Here is a 15,949-nt window from a genome sequence, read left to right as displayed (position 1 = left end):
GCTGGCCTTTCTGAAGAAAGTGTGTGCACACAGGTATGCCTCAGGTGTGAACCTCCTGTTCTCATCTCTCCCAGTCTAGAAAACAGGGGCAAGAACCAACTGCCAAGAGCTCTTGGATCCTTCTCCCAAGAAGATAATTCCAACGAGTATAAGTCCCCAGGTCATTTATGGCCTGCAACAGGATCTTTCAGAGACTAAAGTGTGCTCTACTCAATACTGAGACTCAATGGTAAAAGAAAGCCAAGGCTGTCCTAGACAACTGAAGACAGGAGACAGCCCCTCAAACATGAGAGTACATCAGGAGAGCTGGATTTTTAGTTGATACTGATAACCTTTTTTTTTTTTTTTTTTGAAATCTAGATTTCAAATGGCATGGAACATTAAAAATCAACTTATTAATGCCCAAGGGACAGGTGTGGGGAAAACCTGTATTCTCTTGTTCACATAGTATTCACTGAGCATGACTGCTCAAGGACAGTGTTGAACTCTGGGGAGAAAGCAACAATGCACTGAAAGTAACCCACAGCCTGAAGGACCTTCAGCCCTGGGAGGGCTGAGTGAAGGATGTAGCTACACAATAAATTAGGTGAAAGATAAATGGGCAGAGAGCTAGAGATGTGGGGATACTGATTGCAGAGATCTAGGAATCTTCAGACTTTCTCATGTCAATGGTCACTGCCACTGATTTCTTTGTGGCTTTAAGAGCCAGCTGTTTACAAATGGCATAAATGCATCTACTTAAGGTGAAACAGTATCAGTGAGAACACTGCCACCCATCCTGAAAGAAACATGGAGTTGGCCACCTAGGGTATAGCCTGCAAGGAAAGAAGAGCCATGGGCTTTAAAAAAAAATCACAATGAGATCATAATGGGACCTAAACCAAAGAATTTTAATTTATATTAACTGAAAATAAATCCACCAGAAATAAATGGTGAATGTAGTTTTTAATATTCATACATTATTGAAGGCCATGGATTTTATTTACCTAAAACCTTATGAAAATGTTCAAGCATAATGGCAAGAAAATGGCCACAGTGATAGAATTGTACTTTACACATATCTATGACAGCTCATTTCTAGGATTCAATTAAGATTCTGGAGGTGGGGGGATGAGGTAGGTAAGTCTAGTTTTTGGTACTGAAATTTAATGTTTATAGAAATATATATATAGTATCTTTAAAGGCACATAATCCTGATCTTTCATATTGTGATTTATGAGAGGTTAGATATCTGAATTTCATGCTCAGTAATTTATTTTGAGTAATTAACCTGATTCTTTGCAAACAGATACAAAAGAAAATCCTGTTGAGAAAGCTATCATTTGAAATAATCATAAAGCATGTGAATAGTACCAGCACCTGTGATATTGAGCATCTACTTTCAAAGAACTAAACTTCACATTAGCTAATTTCTTAACCAGGTCAAAACAGCACCAAGCAAATATTTCCTCTCCATGTCAAAAACAAGAATATTAGATCTCTTTATCTTTAGAAATATAACCTCTCAGGTTTCTCTAATACTTCAACTCACAGATGAGTGTTATTTGCATGAGACACATCATCTTATGCCATTTTATGATGATTATTTTTATTTAATCCCATCTTTAGACATGATGCAGTTTTGTTGTAACAATTATTTAAATTTCCTGCTGAGTAGAATACAAGAGCTGCTCATTTCCACAGGACTGATGGACAGCCCTGCCCTTGAGCGACTGCTTTAGATTCCATTACCTGCATGTGGACATATGGTGGCTGTGGGGCCAGTCGGGCCCTCTCTGAGCTTTGCTGGGCAGCTGCTGCCCTCTCCGCGGCACGCTCACTTCCTGGAGCCTTCTTGTCAGCTACAGGGCTTTCTGTGGTACTCAGCTCAGGGTCTGAGAGCAGCCTGTCAGTACTGCTGTGGAAGACAGTTTGGAATCACTGATCCAGCTCTGATGCCTCTGGACCCCGCATGTGAATGCACTTTTAGCCGTTTACATGTCTCCACCCAAAGCAACGCTAAGACAGGGCACAAGTCAGTAATTCCTTGTCCAAGGTCACTCCACTAGGGTAAACGGCAGAGCCAGAATTTGAACTCCAGTCCTCTGACTCTAGGGCTAGAGGCTGAAACTATTTCACAATATACACACGGTATCTTGTCTATGGGACACTGAGTCTGATGCACAGACAAGATTTCTCATGTTTATATATCAGTGACTCATATACAGAGTCTAAACAGAATCTACATAAATATGCAAGTATACAGATGACAGAGGTTATGTGTGTGAAATACACAGGATGTTGGTTATGAATAAACTTATCAGATCAATGAGAAATACTCTTCAAAGTGCTTCTTAAAATGGGCAGCATACTTGATTGTATAACTCATCATACATGCACTTCAAGTTCATATCCAATTGCACCAGTAGGTTCAAATAACACAGGGACACACAATATCAAAGAGCTTATTTGTTTATAACCTGAGAACTCTAGAAAGAGGTGCTGGAATATAAGACAACAATATACTTCACTTGGCAGATGCTGACAGAAGCAGTGCACAGGGAATTAAGGCCTACCACCAGCCCACTGGAGGCCAAGGCCAGGAGAACAGATTCTCAGAGGGAAGAGGACAAGGAAAGGAGAGAAGACTGGCAACACAGACCACGGTCACTAAGTCACCATGAGACACTGTCACATTCAGACTGTAAGGAAGATCTGCTGAGAAGACCCAGCAAGGACACAGGCCTGGGGGCTCAGAACATCTGCATGACACAGCATGCACCTCAAATGCAGTCAACAGACAGCAGAGAGAGGTGTTTCTCAGCTAACCTTAAAAAAGAATGGTCATTTGAGATATTGGTTGTCTTATAAAGACAAACACAGGCAAAGCAGAGCTAGACCAGACCTTACAAAGCAAACTGGTATTTAGTGAAAAAGAGAAATAAGGGCCATTAGCTGTAGAGGGAGTCAAAGTTACCCTTGATTACATGACACCCTGTCTCAGAAAAATATTGTCTCTACTGAGCGCTGAAGAGCAGAGAGAACATTAGTTTTCATGACACAGATCTAAACCTAAAAACTCAATGGAGTAAGGATTATCAAGAAAGCTAAGTGTGAAAATTAATGGATGGTATTACTGTACAATGTTTAAAGATAATTATGAAGAGAAAGGAAAACGCCCATGAGTCCGAGCCTGACTTTAGTCAGAGTGTTAACCATTGCCCTCAAAACAGATTTGTCTGCTATCTGTTTTCTCTCCAAATATCAAGCACATTAAAGAGGAGACTGCGTATTGCAAGTATGAGTTTAAAGAGGAGACTAGGCACTGGGAGTGTTACTTTAAATGTGAGAATACCTATTGCTTAAGGAGTTTAAAGGGATACATACTGCAAGTGTGAGTTTTTTGTGCCTTGCAGTAGTTCTACTGTCTGCCTCTTGCTGCAGGGGACCTTGGCAGAGCCCATCATCTGCTTTAAATCTCCAGCATTCCCCGAATGTGAGGGACTACGAGGCATGCCCACCTCAACAAAAGCATCATTGCAACCTGCAGGAGGGAAGGGGGGACATTACAAAGTCTGCACAGCATCACTTTATACTTGAAAGTCATCTCCAGTGGAGTAAACAAAATGAAAGCTAAGTTTTGTGGAGTCACTACAATTGTCTACAAACTTAGGCTCTCACAAAAACTCAGCCCGAGGAGGAGAAAATCGTGTCTCAAAGACTGTTATGGGTAAAGGTTTATACTAAAACCTTAGTTTCTTTTCTTTTTCTCCTTATGGTACTATGGTTTAAACCCAGGGCCTTAGATATAATAGACAAACAGTCTCCCACTGAGCTACACACCCAGGCACCATCATGTTCCTTAAAGATTCTTATAGAGTTATGTGCTTATATACCAACATTTAGCAATTTCATGCTTTTCCATTACCCAACCCAGCCACTTTACTATGGAAAGAGCCAATGATGGGAAAGTGCCACTTATGGTGAGCAGGTCTTAGGTCATGTTCTACCATGCCCTCTAGAATTTCATTCAAGGTGCTGACTCTCCACAAAGTTGGGGTAGGAGGAGTCAGTAATGGTGAACAGAACCATCTTACAGTCCCTGAAGAATCTGCCCAGTCACAAACCAGACTGATGCTCGGAAGAAGAGCAACACTGCCTGACCTTCTGCAGGGTTGGTTTTGGGAGAAGCCTGCTCAGACCCAGCCGTCTGCATGGATGGATCACCATGACTCGTACTCAGCACCTTTTCTCCCAGCGATGTGGTGGATATTGCACCATACTTTATGTTTGGGGACTGAAATAAAAAATAACATATGGATTGGCACATGACACTGCAGAAAACATTTCATGTAGAGACTGAGGTGAGTTGCAGGTGGCTCACGGCTTACAAGCAGCAGAACCCAACTTCCCAGTAAAAGGGCATTACCTGAGCATGTCCATTTAGAGAAACAGAGATTTTTTTGCCTTCTGTCTGCATACTGTTGAGATGGACATCAACAGCAGTCAAGCCGGGAGGGGGAGATGGGGCTGTGTGCCCATAGGTGGGCACTCCAGACAACAAAATATTGGTCAGCGTGGCCTGGGTGGTTGATGGAATTACAAGGTGTGGTATAGCAGAAAAACCTGTGGTAACATTTCACAAACACACGTATCAGAGAACAACTCAAAAGCAACAACTATTACTTCTGTTAACAACTCACAATATATAACTTTTGTTACTGCCAGTTCATCTCTATTTAAACAGATTCAACCTTACTATGAAAACATAATTGAATATCAAAATGGAACTTCACTCAGACAATATTTACTCCAAGCCCTTCACTATATAGATGAGGACAGTCGTTAAGCTCACATGACTGCTCAGCAAACTAGTCCAAGCAAGGGCTGTGTTCCCCAAGTACCAGGCTGGTGGGCCTCAGGTGCTCTTACCTGAGAACCAGCTTCTTTTCCTAACTGTGCTTGTCACTCATGGAGAGTATACTCTACTTGCATGGAATGTCACCCTTTTGTTGTGCTTGGCTTTAACTAATTTACACAGCAGAGAATTTCTGCTAGGCTGGAATAGGGTTTGAACCAAATTTGCCCCTGAAGAAACTGAACGAGTTGTAAATTTTATTTAAAGACAGACAACACCCAAGAACGCCTGCCTCCATTACTGACCTGCGGTGGTGGAAGTGTTGGTAAGTGGGGATGCCCACAATGTGGGGCTGGGGGTGCCAGAACTTGGGCTTTGCAAAGGGCTGACTGAGTTATTAAGAGCGTTCAGGAGTGAGTTTGGGGTGGTGGTAGTGTTTAGTGATAAGGTGGTGGGCCCCAACAGACCTGTAATAAATGAAAATAAAGTCAATGTGCATAAATTCAAGTTTCTGAGATAAAGATGGCCTTTACACTGCCATGTGGAATGGACAACAGTAGAATCTGATACTTTTTAAAATATAAAAAAGGGAAGACGAGTTTTTTTTTTTCCAAATAGTATCAGATACCAGCTTGTTCACAAATAGACACTACCAAAGGGAAGGCAGATGTGGGCAGATGTGACCAGATGACCAGACCTGGACAGCAGACAGGGCCACTGAGCACCATGAGGTGCCTGCCATGCATGCAGTGAGCAAGGGTAAGAGCAGCCCTGCTCAACTGGAGATTCATGCTCATTTCCCTGTAGCCCACATAGCTTCCAAACAAACTCTTTCCAACTGGTCCCATGGAATAATGACTGGGGGTGTTTGCCTGCATTAGACTGACTGAACTGGCTCCTTAGTAGAAAGGCCATGTTTTCTGTGGGTCCAAACAAACGTGTGCCCTCTCTTGGTACCATGCATATGGAGAAAAGTTTCCTTGGAATTTTTTTTGTTTGTCTTTGTTTTTTGTTTTAAGCACTCAATACTTGATATTAACATGAAATTTGTCTTTAGAATTTTAGAATATTTGTTCTAGAATAAAATATGCATTTGTATACATGTCTCCTGTCATGCACTAATTGTTACAGAGAGGTTCGGCATGCAAACCTTTCCAGAATTCTTTGATAGACTTGGTTTCTGTTAAGTTACTTGTTCTCATTTTCTGGTCCACAGGCATTGCTATGCTATTATGACTGCTTTGGTACCTGGGGAAGGCTATATAACTTGGGCAGATGAGGGACCAAGGAGGGAAGAATGTTTTACTATTGTTGTGTCCAAGAATGGCAAGTGAGCATCTTAGTCATGTAAGCATAATGCCATAATGCTTTTTTTTTTTTTAGAAAAAAAAAAAACATCATTAGGGATTGAACCTCAGGCCTCATGCTTGCTAGGCAAGCCCTTTAACAGTGAGCTACACATTTGTTAAAGCAAAAGCAAGTATTAGGGGAAAAAAGAAACTCTGAATGATAGTCTAAGTTTATTTTTTTTGTCTCTCAACTCCATGCAGAATGGATGTCTGGGCTATTACATTAGCATTTTGTAGAAAAGCACCTGAGAGACAACGAGGGAAGTGGTAACCCAGCCTCACTGAGAGACAGCAGCCCGCAAGGGAGGCCACCGTGTCAGGAAGTGGCTTGCCTGGATCGCTCCCCAAGCTGAGCGTTGGCAGGGACATGAACCCCAGCACAGGCCTGTGTGCTTCCCTTGCTGGCTGGAGGCTTAGCAGGCTTAGCCACCAGGAAGATGCTCTCCCTCCCCTCACAGATTTGCAATTACTTTCTGAAAAGCAAACCAGATAATCTTTCTCTCTAGGGACCCATGGCAATATTACAAATCCGTGAGAGAACAAACACATAAATTACAGTCAGCCTGATCCCTTCAATCTCAATGCACCCTTAATTTAGAATAATAAATGCAGCCACTGAAAATTAAGTCAGACCTTGACTATTTATACCCACATAGGAAGAAACTGGGTCCCCCAAATCCACAGAGCCAAACAAAAACGCAGACTGGATGGATGAGGTTTTGTTGCTTCCCACCTAACCTTGGGGCTTGGAAAAGAAGAAAACAGTGTTTAACTGTAGACCCGAACAGCAGAAAGAGAAGTAGCCAGATAAGCATTGCCCAGTGACTGAGAAGCGCCGTAGTAATAAATTTTATACCTAGTCCAGTGAGTCCGAGGCCTGCTGAAGCTAAGATATCCAGGCTGGGACATGCCAGGCCGGCAGGGCACGATGCTGGGGATGGACTGGTTGCTATGGTAACCCCACTGCTTTCAAGTCCGAGGAGACATTTCCTTGCTTCATACATATTTAAGGCATTTCGCTCAACACTTTTCACAATCACAGACTATGAAAACACATAATGGGGGGAAAAAGTGACATGCGAGCAGTCTACAATGAATGAAGGGGAAGGAGGGGGAGGAAATGAAAATGCTAGTGAGAACTCCACTCCGGAATGAATTAACCCTGCCATCAAGTCATCCATCAGTTCTGACACTCATTTCTGAAGCTTACAGAGGCCCGGAAAGATGGTCAAATATTAGTGACCAGCCATCACGGGTGTGCCATGTTCTAGTTCCCACCAAAACCTTATGGGGTCGGGTTCACTATGGCTATTTAGGAAGCTGAGGGATTTAGTCATAGTCACAGCACGGCTGTAGTGGGACAGAGAGAGGGTCCGAGGTCGTCCCCTCTCCACGGCCCTCCAACACTGACGCTTCCCCTCTACCTCATTGTTTTAGGAACCAAGTGAAACCTATCACCAGATCCAAACTGCACAATAACCGTCTCTCACACTGGACAGTTACAGTCTCCAGTGAGCCAAGGCCTCCAGGCACCACCATTCCTCACTATGACAAAGTTTATGATTAAAAATATCTCAGTGACGAGCCCTTTTCACCTTCACTGGACTTCTGAAGAAAATTGGAAATGTGAGCCCAAGGCAAAAGGCTGTAAGGGGTGGTAAAGAAAGCACTGAAAGCTATGGCATCCAGCAAGTTAGGCATAATAAAATTAATGAGTTTTTATTATCTATAATCTTTTCTTCCCTGACATAAGTTCATTTTCCATTGGACTCCTAGAATTATTCTTGTTCCTGTCCATCTTTATCTTTTAGTCCTAATATGTATACATTTCTCATTAACTCAAATTAGTCAAGCACGAAGCCTCATGACATATAAAACCAATGTGCTAACTTAAAACTCACCCCATTATATTCACTTAGAATCAGAGGTTTCTTCCCTCTAAAATTTTCCCTGGAAAAAGGTAAGATCATTTTCTTTCAGTTGAACAACTATCACATTATGTACACATGTAAAACATATATGTAGCACATATGCATAGAAACCATTCTACATATATGATAACAGCTATACTTCAGAAACTTAAAAAATAGAAGATATGAATGGTGTGTTGTCTACTGTAACCATTGAGGACCCTTCACTCTGTTTAGGAATTACTTTTTCTTCAAAACATCCCACAAACTCAACTTAGTTGTATGTTATAAATCCTTGTATTTTGAAGATTTTAACACATAAAAAAATGATGTTAATATAGCATCTTTATACTTAGTGCATGAACAAAGACTTATTTATTTTCTGACTTTTGTTGAAAAACATCAAGCATTCACCTTGACAATTTCCTAATTCTATGTTTCTTCTCCTACCCAAAAGGCAAAAAGCAACTCACTGTGAATTTGCTGGGCCCCTGCCTGGCACTTCAGAAAGACAGAGGTGTGGGTGCCCTGCTACAAAGGCATATTCCCCTGGGTAACCATAAGCGGAGTTGGTGTGATCAGATGGCCCCAAAATGCTCTCTGAGTGGCTGTGCCAATTTTCACAATACTAAGAGCATTCCTCTTTCCTCACATTCTCATAAGCACTTGGTAGGTATCACACTTATAGCATTAGCTGTACATATAATTACTGAAGCTCTGCCACATCTGAGAAGAGGAGAACCTAAGAAGGCTGAGCACTTTGTCACTTAAAGCCTTTATTTAAAAAAGAATGGGCTATAGTTTTTAAATTGCTAGACTAACATGGTGGCTGCCAGATACTAAATTCTGAAAGTGACTTTTAAATTGGTATGTATTAGGTCCTACGGTAGATCCATTGTTTAGTTTTCACAGAAGCCTCCATACTGAATCCCATCAGGGCAGGACTGGTTTACATTCCCACCAGCAGGGTCTGAGGGTTCCCTTTTGTCTGCCTCCTCACCAGTGTATTGTCTTAATGACTGCCATTCTGACTGGGGCAAGGCAGAATTTCATTGTAATTTTAATTTGCATTTTCCTAATTGCTAAGGAAGTTGGACGTTTTTTCATCTTTATTGGACATTTTTACTTTATCTTTGGAGTAGCCCATTATTGATTGGTTGTTTGATTTCTTGTTAATATGTCAAATTAAAACAAAACAATTTTATCCTTTTTCATATGTATTTATAGAAAAGTAATGGTTACTGAAAATGAACTCCAGAAACCAACAAAGAAAATGATGATCAATAATGAACACTGCTAGAAATTTATACTGATGTGACTCAATACAGAATAACACATATACATGTAACTGCAAACCAAAGTGTACAGCATATGGTGCTACAAGTGGTTTTTTGTGCACAGACCCTGCACCAACCTTGCTTGGTTGTTTTGGCTTTGGTTTGATACTGACGAAGACATCGAGCTGTTCCATCAACTGAGCGATGAACTGTGGATCGACTTCAATTTCTTCCTTCATATCAAACATCAGCACAAGGGGGAGACAGCCCTAGCAACCATCAGAAAGGAATGTCCAAGAATTAATCACCCTAATACTTGGTACGTGAACATATCTATAAATAGTACAACATGTTATAGCTTAAAGAGCAGACCAAAGTATTAAAGCCTACATTTCAGACTGATATAGGAAGGATGCGGAGTGAGGGGCAGGAAGCTATGCTTTGAATATCATCAAAATTGGTATGTTTCTGGGTTTGGTCCTGGCATGTACTTACTTTCTTTCTCTCTCGGTTTCTCTCTGTGTGTGTTAGATGTGTGATGTATGCATGTATGTGTGTGCAGATGCATGACCCCCATGCATTTGCATGTGGAGGCCAGAGGAGAATGGGAGTGCTCTCTCTTTTCCTTACCCATGTAGTTCTTTCCTTGAGATGGGGTTTCTGTTTCTCCCTCAATCCAGAGCTGCTGTCTACCAGAAAGCCTCAGCCATTCTCTGTCTTGCCCTCCACAGACTAAGATTACAAGCATATGTGGTCATGCCCAAACTTTTACATAGTTTCTAGGGACTCTAACTTGGTCTCCTGCCCGAGAGGTCCTCAGGCTAATGGGGTAAGGACTTAACTATTCAGCTATTTCCCAGCCCACAAATTTTTTCCTTTTTTTTTTTTGGTTTTGCAAGGTAGGGTCTCACTCTAGCACAGGCTGACATGGGATTCACTATTGAGCCCCAGGGTGGCCTCAAACTCATGGAGATCCTCCTACCTCTGCCTCCCGAGTGCTGGGATTAAAGGCATGCACCACCATGCCTGGCTACGATTTTCTTTTTTCAATAGACTTTCCACCTTGGAAAATTTCTTCAATCTCTGATTTTAGTTTTGTTGGTGGTGGTTGAAATGAGATTCTCTACCACCTTAAGGGACAAATCTTGTGCCTTGGCTCAATGACTTACAGTGATGGCATCTTGAATGAAAACTCAGCATGAGGGGCTAGAAAGCTGGCTCACTGGTCATAGGTACATGTTTGAAAGCCTGATTACCTGCTTTCACTTCCCCAGTACCCATGTAGAGCCAAATGCACAAAGTGGTGCATGCATCCGGAGTCTGTTTGCAGGGGCAAGAGGCTCTGGCACACCTATTCCCTCTTCTCTCCCTCTCTCTCTTTTTCTTTCTCTCTCATTGCACATAAATAATAAACATTTAAAAAAATGTTTTCAACAAAACTCAACATGAGTTTAGATATTTCTATTTTGACCTGGTTTTAAAAAAATTATTTGAGAGAAAGAGAATGGGTACAACCAGGGCCTCTAGCCACTGCAAATGATCTCCAGACACATGCGCCCCCTTGAGCATCTGGCTAACCTGGGTCCTGGGGAATTGAACCAAGGTCCTTTAGCTTTGCAGGCAAACGTCTTAACCGCTAAGCCATCTCTCCAGCCCATGACCTGGCTTTCTTGATGCACAACACACCCCCATGGCAGTGAGCTTGTTTCTTCTATCAGACCAGGGCCGTCCCTTGATGCCCTCAAAGTAAACTCTGTACATCATCATCTTAACTCACCAGAAGCATCTTAAGCAGCCAAAGCCTTTGGATACAGTGGATATTGTCAGGACTACCTGCCTGAAAGGGGCTGTGAGCTCCACCCCTTCCTTCACTTCCTTTGCCACTGCAACCCTTAGTTTTGATTTTTTTCTTCAATGATCTCTTCCTGGCCATTACTCTATGGAGTGTAAGAGCCACACAACTTACTTTTCCCAATCTATGGGATAGCACTCTGTGTAAGTCCCTGGTTGCTGTAGTTTTATACAAATGTACCAGGAAAAGTTACTGATAAACATACTGGATTACAGTGAAAGATTATATGCCACCTAACTGTGGGTAAAAGTGATTTGTCTATATAAGAAAGTTGTAAAAATGTACTGAAAGCCTTTTAATCATTTCCTTCTTTCAGTATTTTACAACAGTATATCTCATGCTACATCTATATTTTTGGTGGCTGTTGTCAAAGCAGGAGTGTTAATCTGTGAACTTTTTCAAGCATTTTGAACTTACGAAGAAAACAGAGTCATTATACCAGTTCTTGCTTATGAATGAGCAATCTCACTGACGGTGTATTAAAAATAACATTATAGGGCTGGAGAGATGGCTTAGCGGTTAAGCGCTCGCCTGTGAAGCCTAAGGAGCCCGGTTCGAGGCTCAATTCCCCAGGACCCACGTTAGCCAGATGCACAAGGGGGCGCACACATCTGGAGTTCGTCTGCAGTGGCTAGAAGCCCTGGTGCGCCCATTCTCTCTCTCTTTCTCAAATAAAAATGAAACAAACAAAAATATTTAAAAAAATAACATTATAGGTGTTGGGGAGATTGCTCAATGGGCAAAGCACTTCACCACACAAGCATGAGGACCTAAGTTTGGATCCGCACCTACCACATGAATTTCCAGGTACTATGGTGTGTTTCTGTCACCTCAGTACTGGGGAGGTGCAGACAAGATTCCTGACACATGATGGCTAGCTTGTCTAGCCCCATCAGTGATCTCTGGGCTCAGTGAGAGACCCTGTCTAGGACAGGAAATGGAGAGCAATGAAGTGAGACTGATGCCTTCCTCGGCCCCCCCACACACACACAGACCCCAAGTGCACACACAAGGAACACGATAGAATAAACTGGGCTTGAAAAAAGAGACTACATTCACAGAATACGTTTTTAAGACAAGAACAGTCCTAATGATTTTATAACAAGTTTCATCTGTCAAAGGAGCGGAATTAATGCAAATTTGGGTTTTCTTGAGAGCTTTTCAAAGCAAATTCTGCTAGTCAATAAAGACAAAGGTCACACCTGATTGAAATGTCACTGAAACTGTGCTCTGGGGATGCATGTCTGCATACCTAGCAACATGGCCTGTGTTACCACATATCAACCCACACACTAGGGTCTTAAGTGAATGTATGAAGAGGATAAATAAATTATAAACTAGACTAGTATTGAATTATATAACGCTATTCTTGTTATGTAATACTCAAAATAAAAGCTTAAAGAATATTCTTTGAATTATGTAAGAAATTTATGAAATGTGCACACAGTTCAGGTGGCCAAGAGCTGAGTCTTTGAGGATGAAATCTGAATAGTGTTTTTACTTCTCTGTTTAAACAGTTTTTATAAAGTAGAAACTACATACTGACACTGTTTGTCAGATGAGGAGAGTCATCTTCCATCCACACCACAAAATAGTCGATTACTTCCTTATTCTCTGACGTGTTAAGTCTAAGTTAAGAAAAATATTGAGAGAGTATCGTTTCCCTATGCAATGAAGTCCAGCCTGTGGAGGTGTAATAAACCCCATTCTTGCAGTTTTTGACCTTTTACTGAAGACTTTCCTGTGCGACCAGGCAGGCTTCCAGAGAGCTTTCCTAAGAATCCTGTGAAGAGGCTGGCTACAGTGTGTGTAGTTGCACAAGAAATTAGACAAATGCTGCAGTGCTGACTGGAGTAACTTACCATGAGATATTGCCTGGCGAGACAGACACACTCAATGGTGCCCTGGAGGTAGACGGTAGATTTCTTCTGGGGGTTGCTGGGGTCGGGGAAGTGGATCTGAGCACCTGTCCTCTGCATGATATGCTTGATGTTGCTCCCATTCCGGCCCATCATAAAGAGGTGGTGCTGAGCTGCGATGTCTAGTTGCGTGCTCACAGGAATAGCTGAGGCTAGACTCCCCGCAAGGTGTTCTAACAGCATGGCAGTCCCCTCCTGGCAGAAAAGGGTGGGAGGAAAATGATCCTATGAAACCCATGTGTGCACAAACAGGAAAGTTCCTCCTGCACCTCCAGCAGCTAGGGAAAAACCACAGCACATTCTAAAGCCAAACGTAATGCAAAGGAAAATTCTGGCAACCAAGTAGTCTAATATCTATAAAAACAAAACTTCTAAGCTTTAATCCCAGCACTCGGGAGGCAGTAGCAGGATGATTGCCATGAGTTTGAGGCCACCCTGCGACTACACAGTAAATTCTATGTCTTCCTGGCCTATAGTGAGATGCTATCTCAATAAAACAAAAAACAAAACGAAATAAAAAATAATAATAAAACTATTATTATAGGCACGGTGGCACACACCTATAGTCCCAGAACTCAGGAGACTGAAGCAGAAGGATCATGAGTTTGAAGCAAGGCTGGGTTACCAAGGTCAACTCTGCATCAAAAAAATAGTGTTAGGAAGATGGCTTAGAGGTTAAAGTGCCTGCTTGCAAAGCCTGCTGGACCAGATTCAATTCCTGAGTATCCACAAAGAGTCAGATGCACAAAATGGTGCATGTGTCTGGAGTTCATCTGCAGCTTCAAGAGGCCCTGGTATGCCTATATACTCTCTTTCTCTCTCCTTTTGTCTCTCCTTCAAAATAAATGAAAAAATTTTAAAAATTAATAAAAGAGGGCTGGAGAGATGGCTTATGACTTGCTTATAAAGCCTAAGGACCCAGGTTTGATTCTCCAGTAGCCACATAAGCCAGATGTACAAGATGGCACAAGTGTCTGGAGTTCTTTGCAGTGGCTAGAGGCCCATTCTACTTCTCTCTCTCTCTTACCAATAAATAAAATTTAAATTGTTTTTTTTAATTAACAAAAGATCTGGGTGTGGTGGTGCATGTCTTTAAATCCCAGCACTCAGGAGGCAGAGGTAGGTGGGTTGCTGTGAATTTAAGGCCACCACGAGACTACCTAGTAAATTCCACATCAACCAGGGCTAGAGCAAGATCCTCCCTCAAAAAAACAAAAAAAAAAAAAAAAAAAAACAAGGGCTGGAGAGATGGCTAAGCGGTTAAGCGCTTGCCTGTGAAGCCTAGGGACCCCAGCTTGAGGCTAGATTCCCCAGGACCCACGTTGGCCAGATACACAGGGAGGCGCATGCGTCTGGAGTTTGTTTGCAGTGGCTGGAGGCCCTGGCATGCCCATTCTCTCTCTCTCTCTCCCTCTTTTTCTGTCTCTCCCTCTCAAATAAATAAATTAAAACTGAATTTAACAAAAGTTTTTAAAAAACCAGCAAAAGAAACAGTAACCCTTGCTGAATCTGCACACTCACTTGTTGGTAATTACGAGAGTTATTACCTTCACAGCGCTGGTGTTATTCTGAGACCCTCGCACTATGACAGTAGCTCCGTACATTCGAGACCGCTGCTTAAACGATACGGAGATGTTGTATGTCTGAGAGATGTGCTGAATGGAGGGGGAGTTAGGATCGGGAACTGGTTGGAGGATTCCAGCAATTGGTAACTCGAACATCAGCACCAAGGGAAGGAGCTCCTAGGAGACCCAAAGCACAGCATGTCAGGGGAGTCACCGTTACAGACAGGGGTAGTGAGATATAGCTCATATGTTCTTTTCTGAAAATGGACTTTTAGGACATAAGTTGCTTCGATGAGAGACCCAAGTTTAATAGACTATGTAACATTATGTTACTGGACAAAGCCATTTGGGAAACCTCTTATGGTTTATAGCTCAAATGGCCTGTGGCATTTTCCCCTCACACCTCTATTTGATCATTTACAATTCATCAAAGAAATGGTGTCAGATGAGATACAGAACGTTTCTAGAAATATTTTCAATAGAAAAAGTTATTTAATATCCTCAAATGCTATTGTTATGCTGACTAAAATATCTTCTGTAAAAATGTAGACAATGGAGGCAGAATGGTCATGTAGACAACTTTTGCCATTTTTCCTACCTACTAAAAATATCATTTGGTTACAAAGCGGTAGAGTATTTCCATGCTTTATCTCATACATACTCCTGACATCATTCACCATAGGAAAGTGACAGTTACCCGGATCCTAACTCGGGCAGATTCCACTCCTGCTGGTTGTCCTGCTATCGATACCTGCAAAAGTAAAACAAAACAAAACAAAACACAGATTTATTCTAACCAAAACCGTCACCTGCCTTCTTTATGTATCTCCAACCTTGCTGCTGAATGTGTGGTCCACGGATAAAAGCATGAGCATCTGAGAGCTCAGCGAAAATAAAAGCTCTCACACCCAACCCAGGCCAGCTGAGCCAGAACTGGATCCTCACCATGGATGTCAACTGTGTCCTAGCACCCTTGGGCCCACCCCAAGTTCCACAGCCTCCATCCTCATTCTGCCCATCATTATGCCCCAAAATAATGCCCACCATAATCTTTGTTCAGGGAATTTTCTTCCTTTTGTTTAATCTATTTGATGCCAGGTACGTAGCAATATACAATGGCATGGATACACTAAGTTCTCAACACACTGAACTTCTTCCACACCAGCTGTCAATTACTGTCACTTCCACTGGCTCTCTCCAGGGATCCAGGAACCTTCTTCAAATCCACCAGCTGAAAAAC

At 42.1% G+C, this 15,949-nt stretch overlaps 1 protein-coding gene across 3 annotated transcripts in view; it reads right to left on the bottom strand.

Annotated features, from left to right (window-relative positions):
• Window positions 1-15,949, bottom strand: part of Bicc1 (BicC family RNA binding protein 1) — a 279,635-nt gene that overhangs the window by 17,253 nt on the left and 246,433 nt on the right. For all 3 annotated transcript variants that reach the window (XM_012948611.2, XM_045137183.1, XM_045137184.1), the window contains exons 6-15: window positions 15,407-15,460; window positions 14,692-14,886; window positions 13,088-13,339; window positions 9,511-9,642; window positions 7,043-7,229; window positions 5,143-5,304; window positions 4,409-4,605; window positions 4,144-4,276; window positions 3,367-3,523; window positions 1,732-1,897 (exon numbers count right to left, since the gene is read on the bottom strand). In XM_012948611.2, the coding sequence (XP_012804065.2) occupies window positions 1,732-1,897; window positions 3,367-3,523; window positions 4,144-4,276; window positions 4,409-4,605; window positions 5,143-5,304; window positions 7,043-7,229; window positions 9,511-9,642; window positions 13,088-13,339; window positions 14,692-14,886; window positions 15,407-15,460 (1,635 nt within the window). The remainder of the gene's footprint in view (window positions 1-1,731; window positions 1,898-3,366; window positions 3,524-4,143; window positions 4,277-4,408; window positions 4,606-5,142; window positions 5,305-7,042; window positions 7,230-9,510; window positions 9,643-13,087; window positions 13,340-14,691; window positions 14,887-15,406; window positions 15,461-15,949) is intronic.

The sequence above is a fragment of the Jaculus jaculus genome, chromosome 18 (assembly GCF_020740685.1).
Source record: "Jaculus jaculus isolate mJacJac1 chromosome 18, mJacJac1.mat.Y.cur, whole genome shotgun sequence".
NCBI lineage: Eukaryota > Metazoa > Chordata > Mammalia > Rodentia > Dipodidae > Jaculus > Jaculus jaculus.
The sequence above is the reverse complement of the archived record's forward strand: the minus strand, read 5'-3'. Positions and strand labels throughout refer to the sequence as shown.